Raw genomic sequence first — 25,191 nt, 5'->3', positions numbered from 1 at the left:
GTCGGAGGTGGAGGTGCCCGAGGACGGGCGAGCCCGTCCAGGGTCCAAAGCTCTGCCGCCCTCTTCCTTAGTTACTCGCCCTGCTGTGCACCAGCTGTGAGGTCATTTGTTCCCCCCGCCCCCTCGCTCACCCCACTTCAAGAGCTTGATATCTTTTTGCAGCACATATGTTGTTCGTTGGGCTGGAGTAGTCAGCGTCTCTTTGACATTTCCTTGGAAAGTTTCAGATTTGTGGGCTCATAAATCCCGCTCTTCTTGCCCACATTGGTGCGGGACGATAGACAGGTAGACGGAATTTATGTGTGCGTCGCCCACTGCCGGCCTCTGCTCCCAGCCCCTCTGAGACTACGGTGCTGTTCCGTGTGATCCAGCTGTTTATTCTGTGTGCTTCGTAGAGCTTTCAGTCACCGGTCTTTTCCCCTATGAAATGCCGTGAGTCTTTAAAGCATTACGTTTGCAGCTCATTGCCACATAATCTATGCTGCGATTGCATGGTGGATTACAGAACGTCAATTCAGAAAATCTAGGATGTAAGGCATATACTGTAAGGTCCAGAATTGTCGGCACCCTTGATGAAAATGAGGGGGAAAGGCTGCATGAAATAAGCAACACAGATAATTTGATATGTATTTATGCTGAAACATAATGGGAAACTATACAGAGATGTGCACAAGTTTGGGCACCCCTGATGAAATTACCTGCTGTCTTTACTGGCATTGACACATATTTGGTTCTCATGTTTAGAGACAAAGGAACAGACTCAAATGCAAATTCCATCCGTATCTATAATCAACTAGATCTTTTGGTAGCTTTCTTGTGCGTCAACTTATGAATCAAAATGGTCAAGAAACAGCAGAGCAGCCAATTTTACAATTACTTTTGCTCCCCTAAACTGGAGGGGGGGGGGGGGGGGGGGGGGGGGGGGCTATGTACGGTATAAAAAGGGCTGTAATTCCTACATGGATCCCCTAATATGGATTTATGTACCTAATTCAAATTAAAAGCATTGTCATATTCATTGAAACTGCTGGAGTACAGAGCCAAAACAACTAAAATCGTGTCACTGTCCCAATACTTTAGCTTTTATATATGCACACAGTCACTGGGGTGGGGATTTGCCCATGGGGTTCATCAAAAATTCTGGGAAAAGGCCAACGATAGATCTAAGACTCCCTGATCTCATTAAGTCATATCATGAGCTCTGTGTCCTTAATGCTCTGTTCCTCCAGTCAGAATACGTTTATGTTATTACTGTAACATCGGCTCAAACCCTAGGATTAAGCCCCGTCTGTCTGTTCGTGTTAATAAGCTGGCAAGATAGGACCAAATTATTTTGTAGTTCCAGGCCTGTTTGCCTCTTGAATTTCCTTCAAAAGTTTGAGTATAGTGAATTCATATTTACATCTTTGAAACGTTTAAAATGCATGTAACCTTGCATCGTGGTGATATTTTCACATCGTAGATGTTTTTTCTAAATGGGACAGTCCTTGATGTGAGTCACGATGTACAATTTAAACAGGTGCAGGTCTACCTTGTGAGTAACTCCTCTATTAATATATTTATTGTTGACATACTGGTCCTTTTCTCCACCATAGTCTCCTGTGTGAGATGAATGAAGTCACATCAAGAACATATGAAGATAAACATATGATCAGTCCAAGGCTGACAGGAAAATAACAGCCATTCATCAAACATATGCTTCTTTCAGGGGTTGTCAGAGTAATATTGAAACGGCGTAACGCTCCTGATTAAGACTGTGAGCATGAGCTCTGGCTGCCAGACAAGCCGGGAGCTGTGTATGTTCAAGGGGCGCTCATCTGTAGTAAGGGCACTCGGTTGGTCCAAAAAAAAAAACTGCACGACTGAATGATCTTTCGAAAGTTGCGATAAAAGAGAAATAGCCAATGTCATTACATTTTTCTGCTATCGGTTCTATGTATATCCTGCAAATTGTACCAGTGAATAGACACAGAGAAACAGGTGAAGAAAAAACAATTGTATCCATTTTAAGAACTGTGAAAAATGCATTGATTTGCCTTCCAATGATTGTGCTGTATCAGGACATCCATCTTCAGGTACTTATACTTATCGTTTAATGTGACATACTGTATTGCAGAATTTAAGCTATTGTTACTTTTATTACATCACACAATTACAGTTTTGATTGGCTATTTCTGTTTGTCAAACATTAACTGAATGTAACTTTCAGAACTGAATTCGAGCAGGCAGAGACCACCTATGCCCTGGCTTGGTTTATGGGACCCCTGTGTATTGGTTTTTCATTTATCATTTTAATTATTTTTTATTTTGGGGCCCATTTTCAAGATCTTGCCTAGGGCCCCACAGACTCAGGAGTTGGTTCTGTGGACAGGCAGATTGTCAATAAGGATGCAGCCAAAAGAAAGAAAGAGAAAAAAAGTGTAAATAGTATAGGCTTAAAAGCATGTACATGTCCAACCAAGCACGTTTCCTGGATTTTAATTTCCCACCGAACAATCCAAAGTTTTTTTTTCTTACATGCAACCCTGCATCTCTGTGACATCTCTCTGCCTCATTGGGATTACAAAAGATACTTTTGCTTCAGAGGTAACAGTGAGTACAAACTAAAAACAGGAAACCTTTATGCTTCCAAGGCTATAGTACATGACATAAGGTTATTTCCTTAGAAAACATCTTCAGCCTTAAAGGAGAACAAAAAACAGCACTGTTTATTTTCAAAGATGGAATTTTATCTCCTTACCCTGTAAAGGAGGTCTGTAAGACCATTTTAGGTGCTCAAGCTGGGTAAATATTCATTCATTTTGAATAAGGGCTGCAGTTAAAATATGTGCTGTGTGACATTGATGATTTACTAATACACCAGAAGAGGTTTACCATGGGCGTGGAATCCGGTGATTCATTTTAAATTAAATCTGACTACTTTAAAACAGCTTTACAGCATTATTTATGTTGGACACTTTCCAGAAATAAGAACTGATGCTTACTGGTGTTCTCAAAGTGAATTATTATAACGATGATGCATGATTTTAGCTGAATTTCAGAAAAAAGAACATTGAAGTTTGCTGATGCCATCAAAATGGATTACTATGAAGCTTACTCATTTTGTAAACCTTGTTTCATAATCAAGGATATTGATGTTTGCTTGTGTCATGAAAATGGATTACTATAAACACTAAACTCTAAAGACATTCCCATACAGCATTTTAAAGAAAAAGATCTTAAAGACACAATGGCATAACACCCATTGACATGTTTAAAGGTTTATTCTCCAACAGAAGAGAAAGGATAACAACAGATTCCTGGTGGCCATTTTCTTTTATTGGATTTCAGTATATTGAGTCCCTATTATATTTCAGTCTTAAAACAGGTTTTTTTAATGATCAATTCTTAAAATAGCATTTTTGTCTTTATCCAAAGTAGAAAGGCTGTTGTGCAATTTTGCTTCAGGAAAAGGAAGGTAAAATTGCATTACTTTTAACCATTTCCTAAATCATAGGTTTAAAAATAAACCAATATTACTTTCCTTTTCGTGAAGCCTACATATCAGTCATTCCTACATTCTTCCTTTAACTTTACCAAGGACCAAATGTGAACTTATACATGAGTTCTGGATTCTTCAGTTGGAACATGAACTTAAATGGTTCCAGATATACTTCCTTTCTGTGGCTCCTGAAACTATTAAAGCTCTTCTAATGTAATGGTGTTTTGCACTCTGTGAATGGCATTAATAGTAGATTATTTTACATTGAAAAGTTCCTCATTTCTGTCCGGGACAGAATATTCGAAGGAGCAGATCCTTACTTTTGGGCTATGCTTTTTGCTCTCAGCCTTCTTTAGAACATAAAAGCACTTTTAAAAAATACATATCACACTTCTACATACACCTCTACCACTGTAACATCTTGGCCCCCAAAAAACACGTAATAAATACTGCATAGGAAAACTGAACTAGTTTACAGGCCCAAACTACTCCTAAAAAACGTCCTTTAAAAATAATATACTGTACAAGGTTTGTCGGGTTTTCGTGGAAAGTAATGCTCATGGTGTCATCTGTCAGACCAGAGAAGCATCCAATTCTAATGTTCTCTTTGTTGTCCACTAGGTGGAGCTGTGACCTTCTGAAGATTTCATGGAATTCATGTTCAGAATTTTATGTTTAAAGACTTTTTTTTTTAATTTACTTTTGCCTCTTGATTTTAAGGTGCATGCTTGATTTTAAGGTGCATGCTTACCATGCAAGCAGGCGTACATTTTAAAATTTGTATAGCTTCTGCATAATGCTGCTGTATTCAAATGCCCAGAATATCCACCTTCCCTTATACAATCCAATGTAAAACACTCACATTTCATGTTGATTGTAAAGTGGTAAAAGTGCTATGAAATGTTGAACCTTTCCAAGAGCCACATTATTTTTATTTCAATATCTTGACCTTTTGAAATTTGTTTGATTTGTTTACATTTTTCTAGAAAAAACGTTCTGGTTTGTTTCAATTATGCACCTCATTAGATAGATCGAGCTACTTCATTAGAAAAAATATTGATGAAGAAGTAATTTATTTCTCACATAAATAACCACACAAAGGACAACAAAAAAGCTATTTTCAGTTATGAATAGACCTTCACCAGGGTATGTAGGACATGCACACACAGTTACATGGTCCCATAACACATGCCCCAAGATGCATTTACATACACACAGGTACAGTAAATATTATAATGGCTACGATACTTTGGGTCTGCTACACTCCTTTTGCTCTATTACACTACTGCTTCCCCACTACGCAGTAAATTAGTGTTTATTCAGTAGTTGGGCAAGATGAATGTGTGAATGTATAATGGGCAGGTGTGCTAAAGGTGTCCACTGTCTTTGCAGTATACCAGAGGTCAGAGGTCAGTCACCATGAAACTGCTCTGGATCCTGGTGCTCAGCCTGCTGTTGGCAGGACAGTTGAGCTTTACTCAGGAGTTGGATTCGCAAGAGGCAAGAGAAGAGGCACTAAAACCGTGCAGTGCATATTATAATGGCTACAATGCTTTGGCTCTGCTACACTACTTCTTGTGCTTTAACTTGATAGCAGTCTGGCAGGGACATGGTTGGTCTGAGCCTCTGCCTGGGAGAACCACAGATACTGCAGCCCTGATAGGGACTGATAGGGCATTCGATGACCACAGACGTCACCAAGCTGCAAATCCATTTGGGCAGGGATAAATTTAGCACTGGCAATGATAAGAGGCGAAAGCTTCGGATGCCCCGCAAGGACAGTTGCTACCCATCAGTGATTTGCTCCAGACCGAGGGCTGGTATCCTCTGCCACTGGATACTGGACACTACAACGATGGGCAGGTAAGCATGTCCCTCTCTCTATTTACTTTGGGCTCTCTGTTCGGGGCTCTTCCCCAGAAGTAGCCTGTAGGATGTATAGGCCCGATCACAAGGGAATAATATGGGATACTTTTTTTTTTTAAGAGACAGTAAAAAATGTTTGGAACAGGAATTCAGTGTCTGGATTTCTGGCATTTGCCATTCACATGTGATTTGGTTGCATGGTGGCATTCCTCTGGATTGAAAACTCAAAATGCTTTATCTTTTCTGGATCTCAGTTAAGGGTGCCCTTTTGAAAGGATAATTATTTCTATTTTACTATTAGTAAATGTTATGGCCAAAACAGAATGATAATGGCTGCATCTACTGCTTCCCATGGAATTGAGTCTCCTTCATTTTACTTTAGAACGCATTAAGCAATGTAGAGGAGTTGACAGCAGTCACCCGTTTAAAAAAAGCTTAATGTTAGCTTAATGAGCTGCCCTGGGTCTTAATCCAAGGCGTGGGAGTGGATGGGAGTGTGAACTCAACTATTTCAGAGAGCCTCGGGAGATCGTATGTAACTCTGTACAATGTCACTTAAAATGTTTATAGTACTTCCAGAGCAGCCTGTAGTTCTGTAGTTCTTTTGGAAAAGACGAACAGAAAATCGCCGTAATTCACATATGTACAATATGTACCATATGAGCAATAGAAATACAAACAAGCTTGTAATGGGACAGAGACAGAGAGACCATTTTGCAGCCTCCCTAAATTAATACAGATGCTTTTGTTTTTGTTTTACTTAGCACCTGATCAAAATGCAACGTGTATTATCTCTGTCAAGAAAGAGCATCCACGTTTAGTGGTGTTTGTTTTTCTTGTTGCTTCCGAATGCAGTTTATTACAACAACTACTCTCTGAGTACTTGATGACCACAGCAGTCCCTGATTTTGATATCAGCCCTCAAATCTTATAGTTAAAGTGATGCAAGATGGAAATTGTAGTGTTTACTGAGTAGTGGGGAAAGATGTATGTGTGATTGTAGAATGTGCAGGTGTTCTAAAGGTGTCCACTGTCCTTGCAGTACCAGAGATCAGCGATCAGTCACCATGAAACTGCTCTGGATCCTGGTGCTCAGTCTGCTGTTGGCAGGACAGCTGGCCTTTACTCAGGATTTTGACTTGGACTTGGAAGACGTGGGAAAAGACGTTCCAAAACCAGAAGAGCCTGTGGCACCTGACAGTAAGCCAGACGACAAGCAGGTCTGCAGCATGTGTATGGGAGGGGTGCCAGGCACCCCAGGGCACAGCGGGTCCCCGGGGAGAGATGGCAGAGACGGGCGCGATGGCCGCGACGGGGAAAACGGCAAACCTGGTAAGACGGTTTTGACCTCCCGTTTCATTTAACCAGGGCAGAGGTCTGAAAGCCTCTTCACGCGACTGTGTGTCTGCAGGTGAACCGGGGGCAAAGGGAGAGCAGGGCGCCAAAGGTGACGTCGGCCCGCGGGGGCCTACAGGCTTCCCGGGCATCCCTGGGGCGAAAGGCAGTCGGGGCGACAGCACCCATGCCCTCCGCTCGGCCTTCAGCGTGGGCCTGACCAGCCGCGCGTCCACCGCCAACGTGCCCATCCGCTTCAACAAGCCCTTCTACAACGAGCAGCGTCACTACGACGACACCAGCGGAAAGTTCCGCTGCGTCTACCCCGGCGTCTACTTCTTCACCTACCACCTGACCATCTACCCCAAGGACACCCGGGTCAGCCTGTACAGGAACGGCAAGGCGGTCATGTTCACCTACGACCAGTTCCAGGAGAACAACCTGGACCAGGCCTCCAGCTCCATCATACTGCGCCTGGAGGCCAGGGACGAGGTCTACCTGCAGGTGTACGGAGAGGAGGAGCACGGCGAGATCTACGCCGACAACACCAACGACTCCACGTTCTCCGGCTTCCTCCTGTACTCCGATGACCCGGCGAGCAGCTAGAGGAGCTGAGCATGACGGAGCACAGTGGCGGTGGTCTCAGTCATGGTCGATTTGTGCCATACTGGACTTTCCAACAATTTGCAAACAGTCCTTTTTTAGTCCTTTTAACATAGCATAGGTTTATTGTTTTTCATCCACCACGTACTATTTTGTAAGTGCTATATATTAAGTTGATTAAATTATTTAAAATGGTACAGGAAATTACATATTTTAATCTGATACCGAAGGAGATTGCTTAGGACACTCCAAGGACACACTGTTGGTTGGCTTTGACAAGCTTTATAAATAAAGATTTATAAATGCTTGACGCATCCAACTAAGTTAACTAAACTGAAATCTGTCTTTCAGTGGATGAAGTAGTGCTGTAGCCAGGGTATGCTCAGCTAGCTGCTTTTGCCCTCATGCCAAACCAAGCCCCTATGTTGGAGTGCCCAGACCCAAGCAGGCCTTTCAACCATCTGCTGGCCACTATTCAACTTTCCAGTTGATCCATTGCATATTCCATTTTCTATCAGTGCATTTATTTATATTTTAATGACCAAGGTCATGGAGTACCTACTCCACCATGAGATTCAAATTATGCTAGTTGTCGCCAAATAAATTGGCTCTGCAGATAAAGGAGTTATTGCTTCTGATCATAAAATACAGCCGTGCTCTGTTATTTTAAGCAGCTGTCCTAATAGCTGTATCCACATGTGTCCAAAGACTCATAAATAATGCAGCAATTTGTTATTAGTGAGAGTAGAGTGACACCATTCAATCATCTGTTTGGGAAAAAGTAGGAACGAGTGATGACTGTAGGTTGCGTAGTTGGATCAGTCATCTGTTTAGGGTATATACACAGTGCCATCTGCACATAGGAAAACTAATAATCAACCACTCTTTCTCTTGTCATGTTGATGCTGCATTTACAATTTACAATTTAAGATTGTTCAACAGATGTTTCATGAGCATTTTTTGCAATGGAGTCAAAAAAACGAATTTAAAAAAAAGTTAAACCCTTGGAAAATAGAGTGATAGTAAAGATATATTTAAAAAATGATTTTTAAGATTTGTTTATTAACCTTTATGTATACATGGGTAGGTTGACCGAGCCTGCTTGCTCTTTACAGAAACACCCTGTCAATGCCCCCCCAAGTAGCCAAACCTGCATGTCTTTGGATAGAGACTGAAAAGGAATATAATCTTAAGATGGTACTGAAAAACAAGTAAAAAGACAGGTAAATAAATGAATTTTCAAAGAACGAATCAATGACATTTTAATATGTTATAAATGGACTGATAAATAATTTCAGGCTCTGCCAGGTACTCTGAATATGTCATCCCATGTGCCCCCACACCATTTAGAATTTAGATCTCTCTCGGTGCAAGTAGCAAGGTGCAGGGCTTTGAATGCAATCAGGCTCTCACAATGAGACTTTGTCCACCGACATCCAATGACTCATTGGATGCAAATTGATATCATTGTTCCAGTTGAAGCAAGAGACATGTTTCAATAAAACATTGTTGTTAAATGTGTTTATTGCGTATTTTATCTTTAAAACTTCAAGTGAAATGTTTTCTGTTACATTGTTCTGATTACAACAAGTATATGTATGTATGTATGTATGTATTGTATATATAATATGTGTTGGAAAACTGTGTTTCTAAATATTTTTTAAGATCTCATTTTTTACAGATATACTGTACAGTATGTGTTCTTGTTTTAAAAGGAAATCTTCAAAGAAGGAAATCTTGAAAGAAATCTTAGATTGCAATTGAAGTTGCATGTTATTCCTTTGTTAAACATTAAGGGGCAGCAAAGTTCAGCTTTTTTGAAACAAAACACACTTTCTGGGGAAAAAACTCCTTTCACAGAACACCGGCTTGTTTCCCCCCGTAGGCTCTTTTAAGATTTTCAAGGTTCACTTTCAGGAACATAACATGGACAAACTGCCCATCAGATTAATAACTGGAATGGAAATGACTGAAACATGCAAGCAGATCTATTTAGAGTATCATATATTATGTTAAATGCACTTTTTTTTATTTGTTTAACTCGTGTACAGTCCTCTGCTGTTTCATCTTGTCATCCGAAACTGCTATTGCTCCCCTATGAATTCAGCCAGTATGTTGCCAAGCCAGGCTATTTGACACCAGTTGCTTCGTAGCGTAGCATGCCAGGGTTCTGATGAGCCACAGCAACTGTTGTTTGCCCCATGCAAAATCAAGCCTTAGCATCTGCCAACCTCAAGATTAGGCAGCATGTTCATTCTTGCCCCATAGCCAGACCTATTTGTGAGTTTGCAAGCTTGGTTTCATGCTTTAGGGGAAAAAATGGCAATCAGCCACATTTTAATTCTTTAATTCATCTTTTCCTTTCACCTGCAGAAAAACACAGGATTCAAATGCTTTCATGTAATGTTTCACCCACGCAGTTTCATGCTCACAACCATAAATCATTTTCTGTGTACACAGAGGCAAGTTGATTTTAACAGATGTAAGTTTGATTGAAATAAATATTGATACAACTTGCTATAGTGAAGAAAATTAGAGCTAAATCTTCTTCCAAATGTGATTTCGATATGCTGAGGTACAAATTTTAGCTAGCTGTAAATTTTTGGGATTATTTATCCGCAGGTCAGCGCAGCTCCAGATGCCCCAAAAGTGCAAAGAATGGACAGAATTTACAAGACAGCACCTACAATTACTGCAAATGTTTCCAAAAGCTTTTACACATACATGCTCAGTGAGGAAAGGTAGTCATTAGGACTCCTGGCTCGGGCTTTAAACTTTAAAACTGTCAGCACCTGAACAATTGTGGCAACGCTCAGCACTTCTCCAGACTCGCTCCAAGTGGTCGGGGGCTGCGAAGTGCCGACGGCTAAAGGTATTCGCTAGTCTGCACTTTCTTTCTTCCTGTCTTATAGAAGTACTCAAGCATTCCAGTGCCAGACTGAAACAATTCTTTTGATATGCTCTTTCAAATTTTCAGTTTCTCTTGTCTTACTTCACTGTATTCTGCAACAGTGCTAGCAACCGTTTTAACAAACCTTCTGTTACATCAGAAAAGCTAAGCACCTTTTGACAATGTGAACAGCAATAAATGCATTAGCAGTGCGTTGGTATTGAATTTAGTCTAACGTGCATCTACCAGCCTGCCAAAGGGTGTTTCCTGACTTTTGTTGGTTACGTAGCACCGTATAGCACTCAAATCTCAGCAAATCAGAATCATGGTCTTTGTTTAGTCATTTAGTTTGGTCGTGTTCAGTGTTGATTCGCAGAGCCTGTATTGCATGCTCCTTCCTCTGTGGTTGAGAAACCACCGGGGAATTGCTTTTTGTAGACTGAATGAACACATTTGTCCCTGCTGCGTGTGTGATTATCATACACACACATATAGCAGTTGGCATATTGACCATAAAGAGATGTGAATGTGTACAGTAAGGAGCTGTTGTCTGGCTGCAAGTCCCTTTGACTTTCAGAAGGACCTGTTCTTACAGTGCGGTCCCCTATCACAGCCCTCTTGTTGGCCTAACTCAGAATCTCTGCTGCATTCAAAAGCAGGCCTTTCAATCCAGAGGAAATAAGATTTTACTGCCTTTAGTTTCAACCTAAAATAATTTTTTTTATTTTAATTAGCTGTATTGTGAAATTCTGTGTGTTCCTCAGCCAAAAACCACACATTCAACTAATGCATTATTTATAATGAATTGGGAAGGAGAAATACCACAACAATGTGAAAAAAACAGAAGGCTGAACTAAATATCTTGTGAATGCTGATGACCACAAGCACATATTGTTAAATTTTTTATCAACTGTCTACCATTGGAATAAATAGACATGAATACAGAGTTGGGCCTGTATGACTCATGTACTTTCATGAATGGGCCACCTTAACTGGGTATTTTTATCTACATATGTTATCTACACTGATGTCTAAAATATTGAAGGAAACTTCCTGTTGTTAAATTTGGAAGCAGGACTCCAGCCTCAGGTCCTGGAAAAGAGTAAACCCCAGCCCTGCATTTAGAGTACCTGTGAAGGAAGCCACATGGTTTTCAGACTTAAAAAAAGATCAATTTCATCATAAAAGCTAAAGCATGGTAAAATATCTGCGGTCATGCTAAAAGTCCCTAAATCGTTTGGGACTACCTTTTAAAGATGGGTTACATACAGAAAAATGTTAGAAACTAACTTTTTGGTTTTTGATGCTTTATGCATTTATTGTAGTAGATGCTGTAATGGCACTCATTTTAAAATGTTCTGCAAAAGTATGCTTGTAATGTTAATAGAAACAAACTGATTTTGCAATACATAGCATTCCTTGTATTTTATATTTTGTCTTACAAATGCACAGACACACGTTTTCATGTTTTTAGGTGAAAACTACAGAAGAGTACCCATGAACACTTCATTTTAAAGAAGAAACATAAAATAATAACTTTTTTCAAAGCTTTTTATTCATAACATTTGAAAAGGGAAAAAATGTATATTATTAACAACAACCAAACAAAGGTTTTTGAGGTTTGTAAGTACACATTTTAAGCGAAAGCCTAGAGGACAACATTAAATATTAGTGAGGAAGGGATCCATAACAATAAAAATTAAATGGACGACATACCACTGAGGAAAATGCAATTCCAGGTTAAACTATATTCAAGTATGCTACCCCTAATTAAAAAATCACAAGAATGCAAAGGCTCATAACTACAGACATTGGGTTTTTAAAAAACACGAGGCCAAACAGGTTTCACATGGTCTTCTCTTTGGCCAAAGAACCTATGAGAATGTTCATTGTGTGGCTATTTTCCACACATATCAGGCAGCAATGGAGTGAACTTCATGTACTGTGACCAAGTGAATCAGATTCACTGATGCAGACGCCCCACACCCCATCTCCCCTCGACCTGCTGCTTTTGCAGCACAGGACCGTGGTACAGACGAGACTGGCCAGGTTTTCATTTTGATCCATGTGTGTGTGCGCATGTGTGTGTGTGGGTGTGTGTGATCTGTGTGTTGCGTGCATCTTGCACATATTACAGCATTCCTACTTTTTTCCTTAGTGTGTTCTTATTTTTTCTTGTAACCTCCAGAAAAGGAGTCGTATCTGCCATACTGGTCCGCATATCCTCTAAGGAAGTCTTCAAAGCTAGGGACGGCGTGGTCCTGGGCCACATAGCTAGCATAGGGGTCGCCCTGCCCGCTCTGGTAGGGGTCGAACCCGGGAGCCTCCTGGAGGGGCTCCTCCTGGCGGACGGGCTCATCCTTGGACTCTTCCTCCACCTGGTCTTCCTGGGGCGCCTCCTCTGCCGTGGGGGTGGCGGCGGCCTCGGGTTCGGCGCGCCGCAGGCGGCAGTTGTAGTCGTACTCTGGGTCGCAGTCGGGGTGGGGCTCGATCACGCCGTCCTTGGCCGGTTTGTTGGCCTCGGGTGCGCTTAAGGCCTGGGGGGCAAACCTCCCGCAGGTGGGGTCGTAGGGGTGGCAGTCAGGGTCGTCGGAGGCGGGGGCTTCCGGGGCTTTGCTCTCACCCTTGGAGGTTGGCGGGAAGCAGCCCTCGTCGTAGAACAGGTAGCAGTCATAGCCTTCCTTGGTCTTGCCCTTGAAGCCCAAGCGAGGGCGGGTCTGGTCCTGGGGCAGGGGTGCAGGTGGCTTCAGAAGGGCGGCAGCGGCCCCGATGAGGCAGTAGGGGTCGTAGCGAGGGTCGCAGGCGAGGTTCATGGCAGGCTCTTCCTTGGGGGTGTACTCTAAGACGGGCCTGGTGATACCAGCCAGCTTGGTGGCGGTGAGGGGGTTGCAGTTGTCGTCAAAGAGCGGGTTGCAGACCTGCTCTTTGGGGGCCTCCTCGGACTCCGCGGTTTGAGGGGCCGGGGCCGGCGCGCCCGGCTTGCAGAAGGGGTCAAAGTCCGGGTCGCAGGTCGGGTACAGGTGGTAGAGTCCCGACGGGGCCTTCTGCACCAGGGTGGGTTTGCAGTAGGGGTTCTTGGTTGGGTCGCAGCCCAGGTGCGCGTAGGAGGGGGCGGGGCCAGCAGCCGGCCTGTAGCCATACGCGGCGCGCAGGTGATACTGCAGGCACTCGACGTCAGAAGGGTTGCAGATGCGCAGAAGCTCACCCCGCTGTTCGGCCGACAGGAAGGGTTCGAGAACCGGGGCGTAGTAGTAACCCAGGGGGGCTTTGCCAGGCAGGGGTAACAGGGGAGCTAGAATGGGGGATGGACCTTTGACTGGGGCTGGGGCTGGGGGCTGTGAGGCTGGGGTGGGAAGCTTGGCGGCCACCATTCTGGCAAAAAGGCAATAGGGGTCTGTGAACGGGTCACAGACAGTCTTCAATGGAGCCGGCTTGGGCATAACAACCTTAGCCTTGGGTTTGCTGGTTTGCTCAGCAAGGCATTCTGGGTCATCTGAGTCGGCACACAGCTTGTAGATCTCCCCCAGGTGCTGGAGGTAGTGGTTGAAGGAGGGGCCGCCCTCCTCCACCCGATGTTTGTTCTGCAGGTAATTGAGGTAAATGCGGTCGAGATCCTCCACCTGGTGACAAAAGGAACACAGTCCAGCAAGCATTAGCACCAAAAAAAAGGAATTTTGTTTATTTGTTTTTTGGAACATCAGTGTGGGGCACCCTCTGCAATTCTATACATCAATTAGTATTGGTATTTCATATAGCACCATTTACAAACAGGTAGTTACACAGTGCTTCACATTAAACATTTTACAGACATAATCAAAAATCCTGAAAAAGACACAAGAACCAAAGCTGGAAAACCTAGAAAATTATTCTCCAACACTGTCATGAAGCAAGCTCCTTTATTTGTACACCTTCATCAGGGCAGATCACAGTAGTCTAGCTTATTATTTATTTGTCCACATATAGGAGAACAAACTGAAGCGGCAACAGTAATTAATCCATGGCAGTATGATGAGCTGTGTGTCTAAATACAAGTTACCCAGCACTGGCCCTCTGGGTTAAATGGTGCTTGAGTTTCACCATTTAACCAGTACAACAGAGACTACTGTGAAATAATTGAATTACTCTCGTGGACTCGTGGACTAAACAAGCTGTTTTCCTGGCTCTTGAATACACTGAACCAAATAAATGCCTGAAAATATCATCATATCATATTCCATGCAAGACACATCTTGAGATCCCTGGATTACTGACTCGGACATTAGGAGGTCTGTGGACTGTGGCGGTGGTGTGATGTACTCACCCCCTCCTGGTTCCCAGTGTTCATAAAGAATTTGTACCAGGTCCAGAAGTCTGGGAGCCGCCTATACCAGCTGACGTCCCTCCTGTTCCGGGTCAGTTTCTTCAAGGCAGACGGACTGGCAGCCTTCTCCTCTGGTGCTGCATCTCCCACTGGAACCCACAGCAAGAGGCATGTTTACAGGGACACTCCCTTCATTTCACATGTGGGGCCGGAGATCATCATGGATGGTAGGCACTCCAATGGTCCATTGGTTTTGTATTTCAAATACACATTTTCGTGATGACAACTTAAACACACTAATGTTTTTGAGTACTTGTGGGTTTTAAGTAACAAAACGTGATTGTATTAATACAGCAAGTCCTTCTAACATCTTAACAAATCATTAAAGCTTGGTGCCTGACAATAGCTGATGAAGTATATATGTTTCCGTCAAAATGAAAAGCCTAAGATCTTTCGTCAGTATAACAACTTTTCTCATCTTTGTGTGCAAGTAAGTCACAAAGTAACAAGTATCTTCCAATTTCAGTGACTCTTTTAATACTACAGCCAATGATAACAATCACATTTCAAAACGGTTTTATAAAAAAGACAAACAAAAAAAAACTCTATATTTACCGTCTCCTTTCAGACGTTCCCCCACTGGACCAGCCCCCAGAAAGTCTGTGAGGGACAGTAAAAGCATTCATCAGAACCAGATGTTGGTTGTTTCAAATGAAGAAAAAAACGCTTACCTGCTAATAAGCCCTTTGGAGCATGGTATTTTCCATGCTGGAGCACATGCAGGTAGTGTCATGTGGATTAATCTTCAAACACAACAGTACGCTGCTTTGAACAGGGTCAGTGGGGGTTGTGTGCTACTGAGGCCTACTGGAGGTGCAACTATAAAATTACAAAGTGTAGGCAATGTTCCCAAAGGCAGGCACATCATAAAAATGTGTGTGTGGGTTGGGGGGGTGGGGGTGGAATGGACAATATTTTCCACACTTCTGCTCTACCTGTGGCTCCATAACTGGAGAGATTTATAAGGGTGAAATGTGCAGTCAGCAACATAATTCTATGAGAAACAAAATCTGATCCACTATCTGCATGCTGTTAATTTTCATAAGAGTGTTTCTGTGGCAAGTTTGGAGCAGGACCATTTGGAAAGAAAGCTCTTCCTGCTGACTAGCAAAAATCTTATTGGCAAAATGGATTTGGTTCATATTGTATAGAGTTGTTGACTTCTTCCAGCGGGCATAAAGCATGATCCTTTCTAGAAGCCTTTGAGCATTGCCGTTTCACGGGACACTTTTACTTATAAAAGTGAAACTTCCTGACTTGTTAATTAAGTACAAACCACGTGTGTAGGCGTCTGTGCTTTTATACAAAAACGCGCGCTTACGCAGGTAAGCCATAACAAAGTAGTGGGCCTTTACCACTCGCACTCTGATAACGTCCTGTGATAGGCTACTGGTTCGAACTTTTTCTTACGGAAAATTAATTCGTTTTTTAGAACCGCTGTTCTGCCCGCAGTCTAGTCGAATCTAAGCGGGGAGGGGGAACCACACCGAGTTGCCTCAAACTTGATACGTGAGTGAATGATTGGTCTCACCTGGTAATAACGCGGTTGCAAGCAGGAAGCCAGTGACCATGCAGGAAAACGTTAGCCGTCCTGTTCGTGCCATTGTCAGCTTTCAGCCGTTTCTACTGGAAAATAGAAGTTTGGCTTTTGAAACCAAATACCAGGAATAGGGATATCAGGTAGGACAACTTTATTTCGTATGAAGTCTCCAATAATGTTGCTTTACATTGCTACATCTTATATAACTTCAATGACGTGCTAAAGGTGTATTATTCCACCGTAGCTTGTGTGCCGCTATCCATTCAGCACCAAACAAAGATAATCGTTTAACTTCAACTGAGGACGTCTCAGAACGTTGGGAATGCAACCTCAGCTGAGAACATCTGTTTTGATTTAACAGGCGTCTCGGGTTGGAATATTGTTTTAATGGGATACTCCAGTCGTTAACCGCTATAGGAAGGAAGTTGTGTGGGACGTTTTTCCGTTTCATGGCAAGATAGTCTCAAGACGCATGCCTAATGTAAGAGCCTACTTTGTCTGGAGACATGACAGCGAACAACCGCTTTAAACGTTATCTGCGTGTTTCCAATTGTCGTTAAGTACTCCTAAAATAAGCTACTTGGTCTAAAAGTGTATTAACAATGCTTTAGGCGTCCATCTATCAGGTGTACAACTCTGCGCGCAGGTTTTGTTCCAACCAATTAGCTTCGTTTCAGTTTTCTGACAGCTTTAATAACTACGCTAGTTCACTTCTGTACTTGAGCAGAGTGAAAGCTTCAGGATACACTTGCAGCCTGCAGCTGTAGCTGATGCTTATACAAATGCCAGATCAAGGTATGATTGAGCTAATTAAATAATTGTTAGAAGTTCCGAAATTTTGTGATGCATACTTTAAATATAGGGGTGTCAAACTCCAGTCCTGGACAGCCGCAGTGCCTGCAGGTTTTTGGTGATTCAGCAGGAGTGATTCATACAAAAGGCACTGATTGGCTAAAGAGTCCACACACCTTGCCCTCAAGGCCTTAATTGGCTGCTGATTGAAAGGAAACCACAAATACCTGCAGCCACTACAGCCATCCAGGACTAGAGTTAGATTTAAAAAATATGAATGTGCAGTACTTCAGATTCAAACTTTGAGAAGTTAGTCATGAAACACTGACATCTCTTGTGCATTGGTGTAAAGTCTGTTGGTTGAGTAATGCTGCTGTAATTGGAAAGAATGATACACTTGGGCTACCAATAAACTGTTCAGGATACCAGAGGTGGCCGACCCTGCAACTCTCCAGGACCAGGGTTGGCTACCCCTGCAATACAGGCTATGTACTTGGGCTTGTTCCCCTTTGGAGCCTGTTTCCATAAATATCAAATGCACACAATATATGAAATGTTGTGAAAATGCTCATACAACCTTAGTCTAATACAATGCTAATGCAGTCACATATCAATTGCGTAATATCAATTGGATAACTTATGTACTGAACCTTCACAACCTAACTGTGGCATGGTAATATTCTTAACACCCCAGACCATTACCTGCTTTAGTGCTTTCATCTGAGGTTGCATATGAATGTTGAAACTGAGTTAAGTTAGATGTGTTGGCTCCAATCTGTTAACCTCCAAATGTTTCAATTTTGAGAGACTCTTCAATCAGACGAGTCCCATTTCATAATGCCTCTTCCTTGTAACTTTCCCCCTCTGCTTAATGGTGGTAAATTATAGTTTTGAATGAACACTAGACCATTTTATTTCATGAATTACTTATCCAAAATGAGTAATATTTAATGCACTGACCATTCATACCCAACAATGTTTGTAATCCCATTCAGCCTGTAGTACTGTAGCACTGTAATACAATATTTTGCAGTGCTGCAGCAATGTAAAATTTGGGTTTCAAGCCTGCAGCTTTCTTTTCATGCACATCCAATAAACTTACAATTTCTCTGAACTCCACCACATTGTTACAGTACTGTCTACATGTATTCTTCTTAGCTTTGAAATGAAGCAAACTGTGAACAAACATGCAGTTTACACCATTCGGTCCCGCTGTAAAAATTAGTCTTAGTGGCACCAAATGCAGAACTTACCTGTGTTCGGTTAAAGCTGCGAGACCCTTGGCACTTGAAACCTCTAGGATCGCTTGACGGAGTGAGTTGCCCTTACCTTAGAAGTGAGTTCTGGGGGCTTCTGTCTACTTTAACCTCGCCACCCTACCTTTGAGCTCCCCGCAGAACCCACTGTGTCAAGCCAAGCAGGGCAACATTTTTAAACTGCACCATGATAATTAAAAACAAAAGGCATGTCACACAGCACGGCCATGCTGTTAGACACACTGGGATTGGTTCCTGAGCTGCCTCCTGACCGACCAATGAAAGTCCTGTAATTTCAATACTGAGTAGCTGTAGACTGTTGAGGAGAAAATAGGAGAGGAAGAAACAAATCATAAAAGAAACAGTTGAGAAATGAATAGGGTGTAATTTACACATGCCACGTTTGAGTTTTCCAGAGTCTAAGGTGTCAAAACAAATATTCTGTAATATTTATGTCACACTCACTGCTGTTGCCCGTCTTCCAAAGTATTGTTGTTGCAACGGATTTTTATCTTTGACATTTTTGTTTTAAATCCATCTAATATGGTCAAGGTTGTTCAAGTACATTCTCCAGAGCTACGATACAAAAGGTTGGCACATTTCCAATCTGCACATACACAAGGTAAATTAAGTAAATGAAGGTTTGCTTTTCCTAGCATTACTTCAGATTTTCTAATAAGCAAGTGTTTCTGCATGGCAAACGGAAGAGTGCCAAGAATTGAATTTGGTTTTGAAGGCCAATGTGAAAAAGGCATTCCAGGATTCAATTAATTAATTTCGATTGACATTGGTCCTTGTATTTTAACTTAGAAAAGTGTTTAGATTTCTTCATCCTTCATAAATAGTTTAACAATGTATTATTTTAATTGCGAGTCAAATATGAGGACAGATATTAAGAGACCACTGAAAACCAGATAAAGAAACTTAAACTCAGTAGTGTCGAGAAAGCCAGAGGAGCAAACCATATCTCAGAGCAACAGAAATGAATCTTGAATTTCAGGATAAGTAAAAGTGAATCTTGGGTATTTTCACACTAGCCTCAGGTTGTCACATAAAACTAGACCAAAAGGCAAGGTTTTATGAGGGCTTCCCTCTCTGTCTTTATTGGGCTGGTAGTCTCTGGAACATCTTGTGCTAATAAAAAATATGCCCTCCAGTTGCTGGTTTTGACTGATCATGACCAATCATTAAAAAAAGAAAATCACAGAAAAACAACAGATTGGAAAAGTAAGACTTAATTAAATTTCACATTTCATTCCTCAATGTATTTAACATGATCAGATTTCTTGCATAAAGTCTTTCAGTCTTGTAAATACTGAATTTGTTTCGCCATGTAACAAGTTCCACATAAAAAGATGTGAAACATAAAACTTACATGCAAACTATGTCTTCAGAAATCAGACAAACATTGGTCGCCAAGCCCGGAACCTTTCTCACTCCATTTAGCACCTGTACATGCACTTATAGATGTCATCCTCTTCTATCTGCAGAATTATATTTGAAAAAATTGAGATTCATTAAAAAATAAAAATAAAAACATTTTAAGAGAATGCTTCCACCATCACAAATGTCTAAAAAGATTATGCACAGTAACATTTCCTTGTGGCTGAACAATGGTACTGCTGCGATTATGAGCGTGTTCATGTTCCGAGGAATAAGTGGTTGGGTAACAGTTCTTCTGACATACAAATATGCATAATAAACTAATAAGCTCATTATAAAACTAATAGCAATAGTACCAACATCAACATTGCCCCCATACAGAAATTTTGGAATTAAAAAGATTTTCTTTAACTCTCAAAAGGTGGAATGGCACCATTTAAGGAAGATTATGTACATATTGATTTTGTCCATGAAAATCTTATGTATTTTTTCTTGATGTAAAATAATCATCTTGATATTTTTCATGTATAAATATGAAGGTGTGTATCCATTTCCCCCTTTGTGTACCTCCCTTGTGTGCAACTGTTTCTAGTTCAGTCTGAATTTGTGATATAGTTTCAAGTGAATAATGCAAGTGATATGGTTTCTGAATAATGAGTGTCCATCTGATAATGAGGCTATATTTCGTTTTTTATACCAAATAGGGCTAGTTAGAGCTTTTATTTATGCCATATGTAAATTGTAATCACGTGAACACAGCAACAGCAAGACTTGTGATGAAATTGTCCCTAAACCTTTTGTATTTGTACTAAAATTTTTCCTACATGCAGAAAGATTTAGAAATCAAGTGTATAAAGTTTCACACACAGGTTGTTAAATGACGCCAAAGAACATTTTTATGTTTCTCCACCTGTTTTCTGCTGACCCTTTCTGCTTATTTGATACTCTTCCAATGGCACTTCCCTTGTTTGATTACTAAGGCCAAAGGCTACCAAGAAACTGAAAACTCTGGAAGGCTAACGATTCTAAATTGACATTTTTATTGCCGTTTCTTCCCTTCTAAAGCAGTATGAGATATGGTCTGGGTTTCTCGTCACATTAGAAGAACTTCTATAATCCACCATATCAACTGTGTAAAACAGAATGCAATGTTAACAAAACAGGCATTGCATTTTCCTTGATGCATACCAAGATGACCTGTATTTTGACTCAATATCTATATACTTGCACCTTTTACTGATACCATTTGAAATAATGTAAGCAATTCTGTGTTGAGACTCCATTAATCATTCGCCATCTGCTGTGTGTTTAAGCACGACTAGAACAAGCATACACAAATCTTGTGTATAATTATACTCAAAATTACAACTAACAGGTGTTCAGGACAGCCCATAAACCTGCAATCTAGGTTTGAGGCTGTTTTTGACATGAACAAGTTGTTATAATTTTAACATACCACAGAAAGAGGAATGTTAGAGATTTTTAGAATTTAGCAACATCTGGACTCAGGACTCTACAAACTGTCTGAAACTACAAAACGTAACTCACTCAAATAGAAGTATAATACAACAAAGTTTTTTGTATTATACTTGTGCTCAACGGTTAGTCCCAGTCACGTTGCACCCCAGCACAGAAACGAAAATACTGGATACCTTTTTACATTTTCAATATTTTTGTGTGTTTATTTACAAATTTTTCAAACGTGCACAACTTGGACATCACTGGATATCATCATCATCAAAGAGGTCTTCAAAATCTGCAACAAAAAAGTGTTCATTTCAGTAAACTCACAAAATCATTGAAAAGTACTTAAATAATTACAACAGACATAATTCTGAAATGACATTTAACATGTCCTAAAGTTTAATCAAAATTATGAAAGAGGGGGATAGCTAAGGATGTATAAACATACTTCAAAGCACATTCTTGAATGATTCATGTGCCTGTAGTAGGGATGTGCACTAGGGCTGTCAAAAACTATTCGAAGTTCGAAAATCTTTTTTTTTTTTTTTTTTTTTAAAGTTCAGACCTAAATTTGAACATTTGAATATTAGTTTTCGATCCTGCGTTTTGCAATAAACATGAATATACAGGCTTTAATTTCATGCGGCGAATCATATTCATGCACGCAAAGTTCATTTCCTGTGCTAACATTACTTCCTCTGTCAACAAAAAACGTTCTGCCCTGGATCCAGAGCAAGTGGATCGTCTGGTTTGCCTTGCCAATAACCTGCGGTGATACTTTCAGCTCCATGGACACCTAACGTTATTGGTCAGCTAGCCTCGCGAGCCAGTCTCTTTTTTTCCACTTCGTTCAACAGGTCTGGTCAGCTAACAATGTAGGCTAAATAATGTACCCATGGCAGGCTATGTTTCCTTTCTGTTCTGAAGATTTTGATAAAATTGGATGATGAAAGAAGTTAAACAAACTAAACAGAGTAAGTAATTTATGTTGTTTTAGGCTACAGGTATTAGCCGTTTGAATAGTTTTTGTGTTAAGAAATAAACAGGGATTTCCTATAAACAATCATTTCCTTATTATTGTGATTAATAAATGCCGAGTTGTGGCAAATTACATCCAAGTGAAGAAAGTGCTTTATTCATTTGCGCATTAGGCTATAGAAACTGCAGGGAGCTCATTTATAAAATGAACTTGCGTGCATACTCGAAGTGAAGACCTGACGTAGAGCCACAACCGTTTCCACGGTCAAATTGAGTCATGTTGAAATTTTATAAGTCACTACTTTGACATGATTTTCTCCGTACGCGCCACAAAGTTGATCTAAAATACGTTTTATAAATGACAATAAGCAGCTTATTTTTGTGAATTATAGGCAAATGATATTCGAATATATTCGAACTCTAACTAATTACAAAAGCTAATATTCGAACTCAATTTCATGGCACTTTTGACAGCCTTAATGTGCACATCAAATGATATTTCGTATTAGTCATGAAAAATCCAGTACTTTCTCGATAACATGCCTTGCTGCAAAGAGATCTGCATACAGACACTCATTCTTTTAGCAGGACAGTTAAGGATACCAATGAATTGCTTGCCAGTATATTTGTTCTTAGGCTACTCTTCCTTGACATTATTGAGAGAATAACCATGGACTTCTATTTTTGAAAACAATCAAAAGTTTTATATTTCAACCAGTTATTCTTGCCATGTACACACATTAAAATACAGGGAATACTTTCTCATGTGTAGTCTACTGGATGTTGGCAGGCCCTGAGATGGACAGATAACCGTTGGAACAGATAACTTTTTGTGCATTTGGCTAGGCACTTATCTTCCTCTTCAAATTGACCTGTTCAATTTCGGTCCCCCTGTTTGGGACCCCTCACTAAAAGATGCTCTGCTTCGGCAGGAAATGCATTCAGCCCCGTGGGCCTCTCAAAACCGGATAAACTGGCACAAATCTCAGAACCATGCTGAGCTGGAGTTTAACAAGGTCCTGTAAAATGGTTTATAGTTATTTTTCCCCCTACCACACTTTATGGTTCCTTCCCTAAAAAAAACCAAAGGTAGCTTTGCAAAAGCAAATGCTCAGGGCGTCCAATATTCAACATGGAAAAGCAAAAAACATTTTAAAGAAAATAGCTCATTTCCTAGACTGTGAAATAAGTCTGATTTGTGTGCTCATCAAAATGTTATAACAAAGGTGCAAAAGCCAATTTCCATACACACTCTCTACATAGTGATAGGACCAGAGTTCTGCCTACGGTTTGTAGGTCTCCATCAGAGCAAGGATGGCTAATCTTGGGGCAGCACCCAAGAGGGTGCAAGGCCTCAACACTGGAAGGTAGTGGTTTAAAAAGCCCATCGCCCATTTACTTGAGAGCACTAAACCAGCTTGACTGCAGCAACAGAAGAGGCGCTGAATGAACCGCACAAAAGGCGGAGTTATGTATAGTAACATCCTGAATTGAAGGGAAGGTAGTGTTTAACATAGAAAAGTGTTTTGATTGGCTCATGCCAATGTGTCAGTGGCCAAGTGCACACAGTAGCCCCCCTATTATGAGTTCCACAGAGTCCCACCGTGCAATCGCAAATGGCTTTGAGGTGATGTCCTGGTGATTGAGTACATCAGCTTCTTCACATACATATCATGATAAGCTCAATGCCTACAAGTTTCAGAATCGTAGGCAGTTTGAACTTCAAACCATAAACTATTAAACACCGCCAGCAAGTAACACTACTGACACTACTGAGACGGGGGCGGAAGAGACCCCATCTTTGACTTTTTTTTTTCTCTTCCCCACACAATGAAACTGAAGCCATGCTGCTGCAGTGGGCCACATTAGTGCCACAGATGGGGAATGGTTTCTCCAGTGTTGCCGTTTGATGTTATTCAGCCTCAGGGGCAGGTGTCACACCAAATTATAAAACTGACTTTGGATCAGGAAAAAGGGAGGTAAGGTAGAAAGATCAAAGTGTTTCTGAAGCATGTTAAAGGCTTCCTGCTGCTCCAAAGGTGGTAAAAGTACGCAAATCCCCAGGATTTAAACAAGGCACTTGCAGATTACACAAAAATGTCAAGCATGTTATATCGTTGCATATATTAAAATTTATCTTACCATAGTTAAACCATTAATGCCAAGAAAACTATTGTAATTTCACCACCCACCGACCCCCTTACCGTTGAAGAAGTCCGCATGGACTGCTTTTTCGTTTGCAGCCAAGTCCATTAGAAGCCCGGTGCTTCCCCCTGCCTGTGAGAAACAAAAGCGTACGATGAAGAGAAGTTCTAGGGGCTTCGCTGGAGAATCTTATTCTGTCTGGTTTCTCCCTATTCACTCAGTACCCAGCAAAAGTGATACACAGCTATAGAACAGCATGCCTACTCATCAATCGTCGCTTGCGACGAACAGGAAGTTCAACCACAATAGTTCAACATATCTATCTATCTATCTATATTAACCTATTCAAGCAAAAAACATTTCCCAGTCACAGCAGTTGTGAAAATAGTTGCGGGGTGTTCGGACGTTAACCAGCGTTACGATTCCACAATATTACGACTGAGATAATTTAGTTAACGTTAGTCAAATGGGTAGTTTGAGTGTACTGAATCAAGAGACATTTGACTATAGATAACACGCCGGCAAGTAAACCAATTAAACATAATCCAAAATCGTAAAATGAACAAATTACACTCAATGATACGATGTAAAACATGTTAAATTGAGTAGCTTGTTTTCTGGCGAATGCTAATTTTACCAAGTCAGCTGTACGTGAAGCTAGACTACCAACGTTAAATGATAGCTATGCGGTTAAAGAATAACGAATATTCAAGTAATAAACCTCATCAAGGTCTACATAAGGTCCAGCTCCTTCGGGAAACATTTCGTCTACCGCTGGCTTCATGTTGGTCGAGTTTGATTGATCTTTGAGTGGCATAAATAATCCCAAATCCGTCCGATCTGTTATGAAAAAATACTTCCCGCTTCCGGTTTGGTTACATCAATTACTGTCCGACTAGGGATATGATCCCTAGTGAGAAAGTAACCACCAAGCGAGCGAATCTTTAAAGTATCTTTAATGTAGTTTTCGGAGAATGCACGTTCTTATTTTATTAGTTTATTTTTATATCTGTAATATAGTGGCTAGTATAATTTAGATAAAAAAGGTAAATTTCATTCAAAGTTTTGTCAGGCATGTGCTGGACAGGCGAATGCTAG

At 41.0% G+C, this 25,191-nt stretch overlaps 3 protein-coding genes across 4 annotated transcripts; 1 reads left to right on the top strand and 2 right to left on the bottom strand.

Moving 5' to 3' along the window:
• Positions 1-5,147: 5,147 nt before the first annotated feature.
• LOC118229418 (adiponectin-like) lies at positions 5,148-8,806 on the top strand. The gene is made up of 3 exons (XM_035421358.1): positions 5,148-5,344; positions 6,390-6,679; positions 6,759-8,806. The coding sequence occupies exons 1-3, from the start codon at positions 5,163-5,165 to the stop codon at positions 7,286-7,288; spliced, it is 1,002 nt and encodes a 333-aa protein (XP_035277249.1). The 5' UTR covers positions 5,148-5,162; the 3' UTR covers positions 7,289-8,806.
• A 2,913-nt stretch (positions 8,807-11,719) lies between these two features.
• Positions 11,720-20,372, bottom strand: and2 (actinodin2). Of its 2 annotated transcripts, none has more exons than XM_035424071.1 (5): positions 18,121-20,372; positions 16,067-16,161; positions 15,091-15,135; positions 14,476-14,624; positions 11,720-13,795 (listed from the first exon to the last, which is right to left on the bottom strand). In XM_035424071.1, exons 2-5 carry the CDS (start codon positions 16,137-16,139, stop codon positions 12,341-12,343), a joined length of 1,722 nt encoding a protein of 573 aa, XP_035279962.1. In that variant the 5' UTR covers positions 16,140-16,161; positions 18,121-20,372; the 3' UTR covers positions 11,720-12,340. The 2 variants fall into 2 exon arrangements, with proteins under 2 accessions (XP_035279962.1, XP_035279963.1); XM_035424072.1 differs by having other exon boundaries at positions 16,067-16,158.
• Positions 20,373-21,159: 787 nt separating this feature from the next.
• cops9 (COP9 signalosome subunit 9) lies at positions 21,160-24,975 on the bottom strand. The gene is made up of 3 exons (XM_035424078.1): positions 24,815-24,975; positions 24,153-24,225; positions 21,160-21,262 (listed from the first exon to the last, which is right to left on the bottom strand). Exons 1-3 carry the CDS (start codon positions 24,908-24,910, stop codon positions 21,225-21,227), a joined length of 207 nt encoding a protein of 68 aa, XP_035279969.1. The 5' UTR covers positions 24,911-24,975; the 3' UTR covers positions 21,160-21,224.
• Between the last annotated feature and the right edge of the window lie 216 nt (positions 24,976-25,191).

Source organism: Anguilla anguilla, chromosome 6 (assembly GCF_013347855.1).
Source record: "Anguilla anguilla isolate fAngAng1 chromosome 6, fAngAng1.pri, whole genome shotgun sequence".
In the NCBI taxonomy this organism is placed as follows: Eukaryota; Metazoa; Chordata; class Actinopteri; order Anguilliformes; family Anguillidae; genus Anguilla; species Anguilla anguilla.
This window is presented reverse-complemented; position numbering and strand designations above follow the sequence as displayed.

Coding starts and splice junctions, on each gene's coding strand:
- and2 (XM_035424071.1), bottom strand. CDS start 16,139: ATGGCACGAACAGGACGGCTAACGTTTTCCTGCATGGTCACTGGCTTC. Junction 14,625..15,090: donor GGAACGTCTGAAAGGAGACG/GTAAATATAGAG, acceptor TGTGGGTTCCAG/TGGGAGATGCAGCACCAGAG. Junction 13,796..14,475: donor ACACTGGGAACCAGGAGGGG/GTGAGTACATCA, acceptor TTTTGTCACCAG/GTGGAGGATCTCGACCGCAT.
- cops9 (XM_035424078.1), bottom strand. CDS start 24,910: ATGCCACTCAAAGATCAATCAAACTCGACCAACATGAAGCCAGCGGTA. Junction 24,226..24,814: donor CTTATGTAGACCTTGATGAG/GTTTATTACTTG, acceptor TGTTTCTCACAG/GCAGGGGGAAGCACCGGGCT. Junction 21,263..24,152: donor CCATGCGGACTTCTTCAACG/GTAAGGGGGTCG, acceptor TTTTTGTTGCAG/ATTTTGAAGACCTCTTTGAT.
- LOC118229418 (XM_035421358.1), top strand. CDS start 5,163: ATGACCACAGACGTCACCAAGCTGCAAATCCATTTGGGCAGGGATAAA. Junction 5,345..6,389: donor GACACTACAACGATGGGCAG/GTAAGCATGTCC, acceptor CTGTCCTTGCAG/TACCAGAGATCAGCGATCAG. Junction 6,680..6,758: donor CGGGGAAAACGGCAAACCTG/GTAAGACGGTTT, acceptor GTGTGTCTGCAG/GTGAACCGGGGGCAAAGGGA.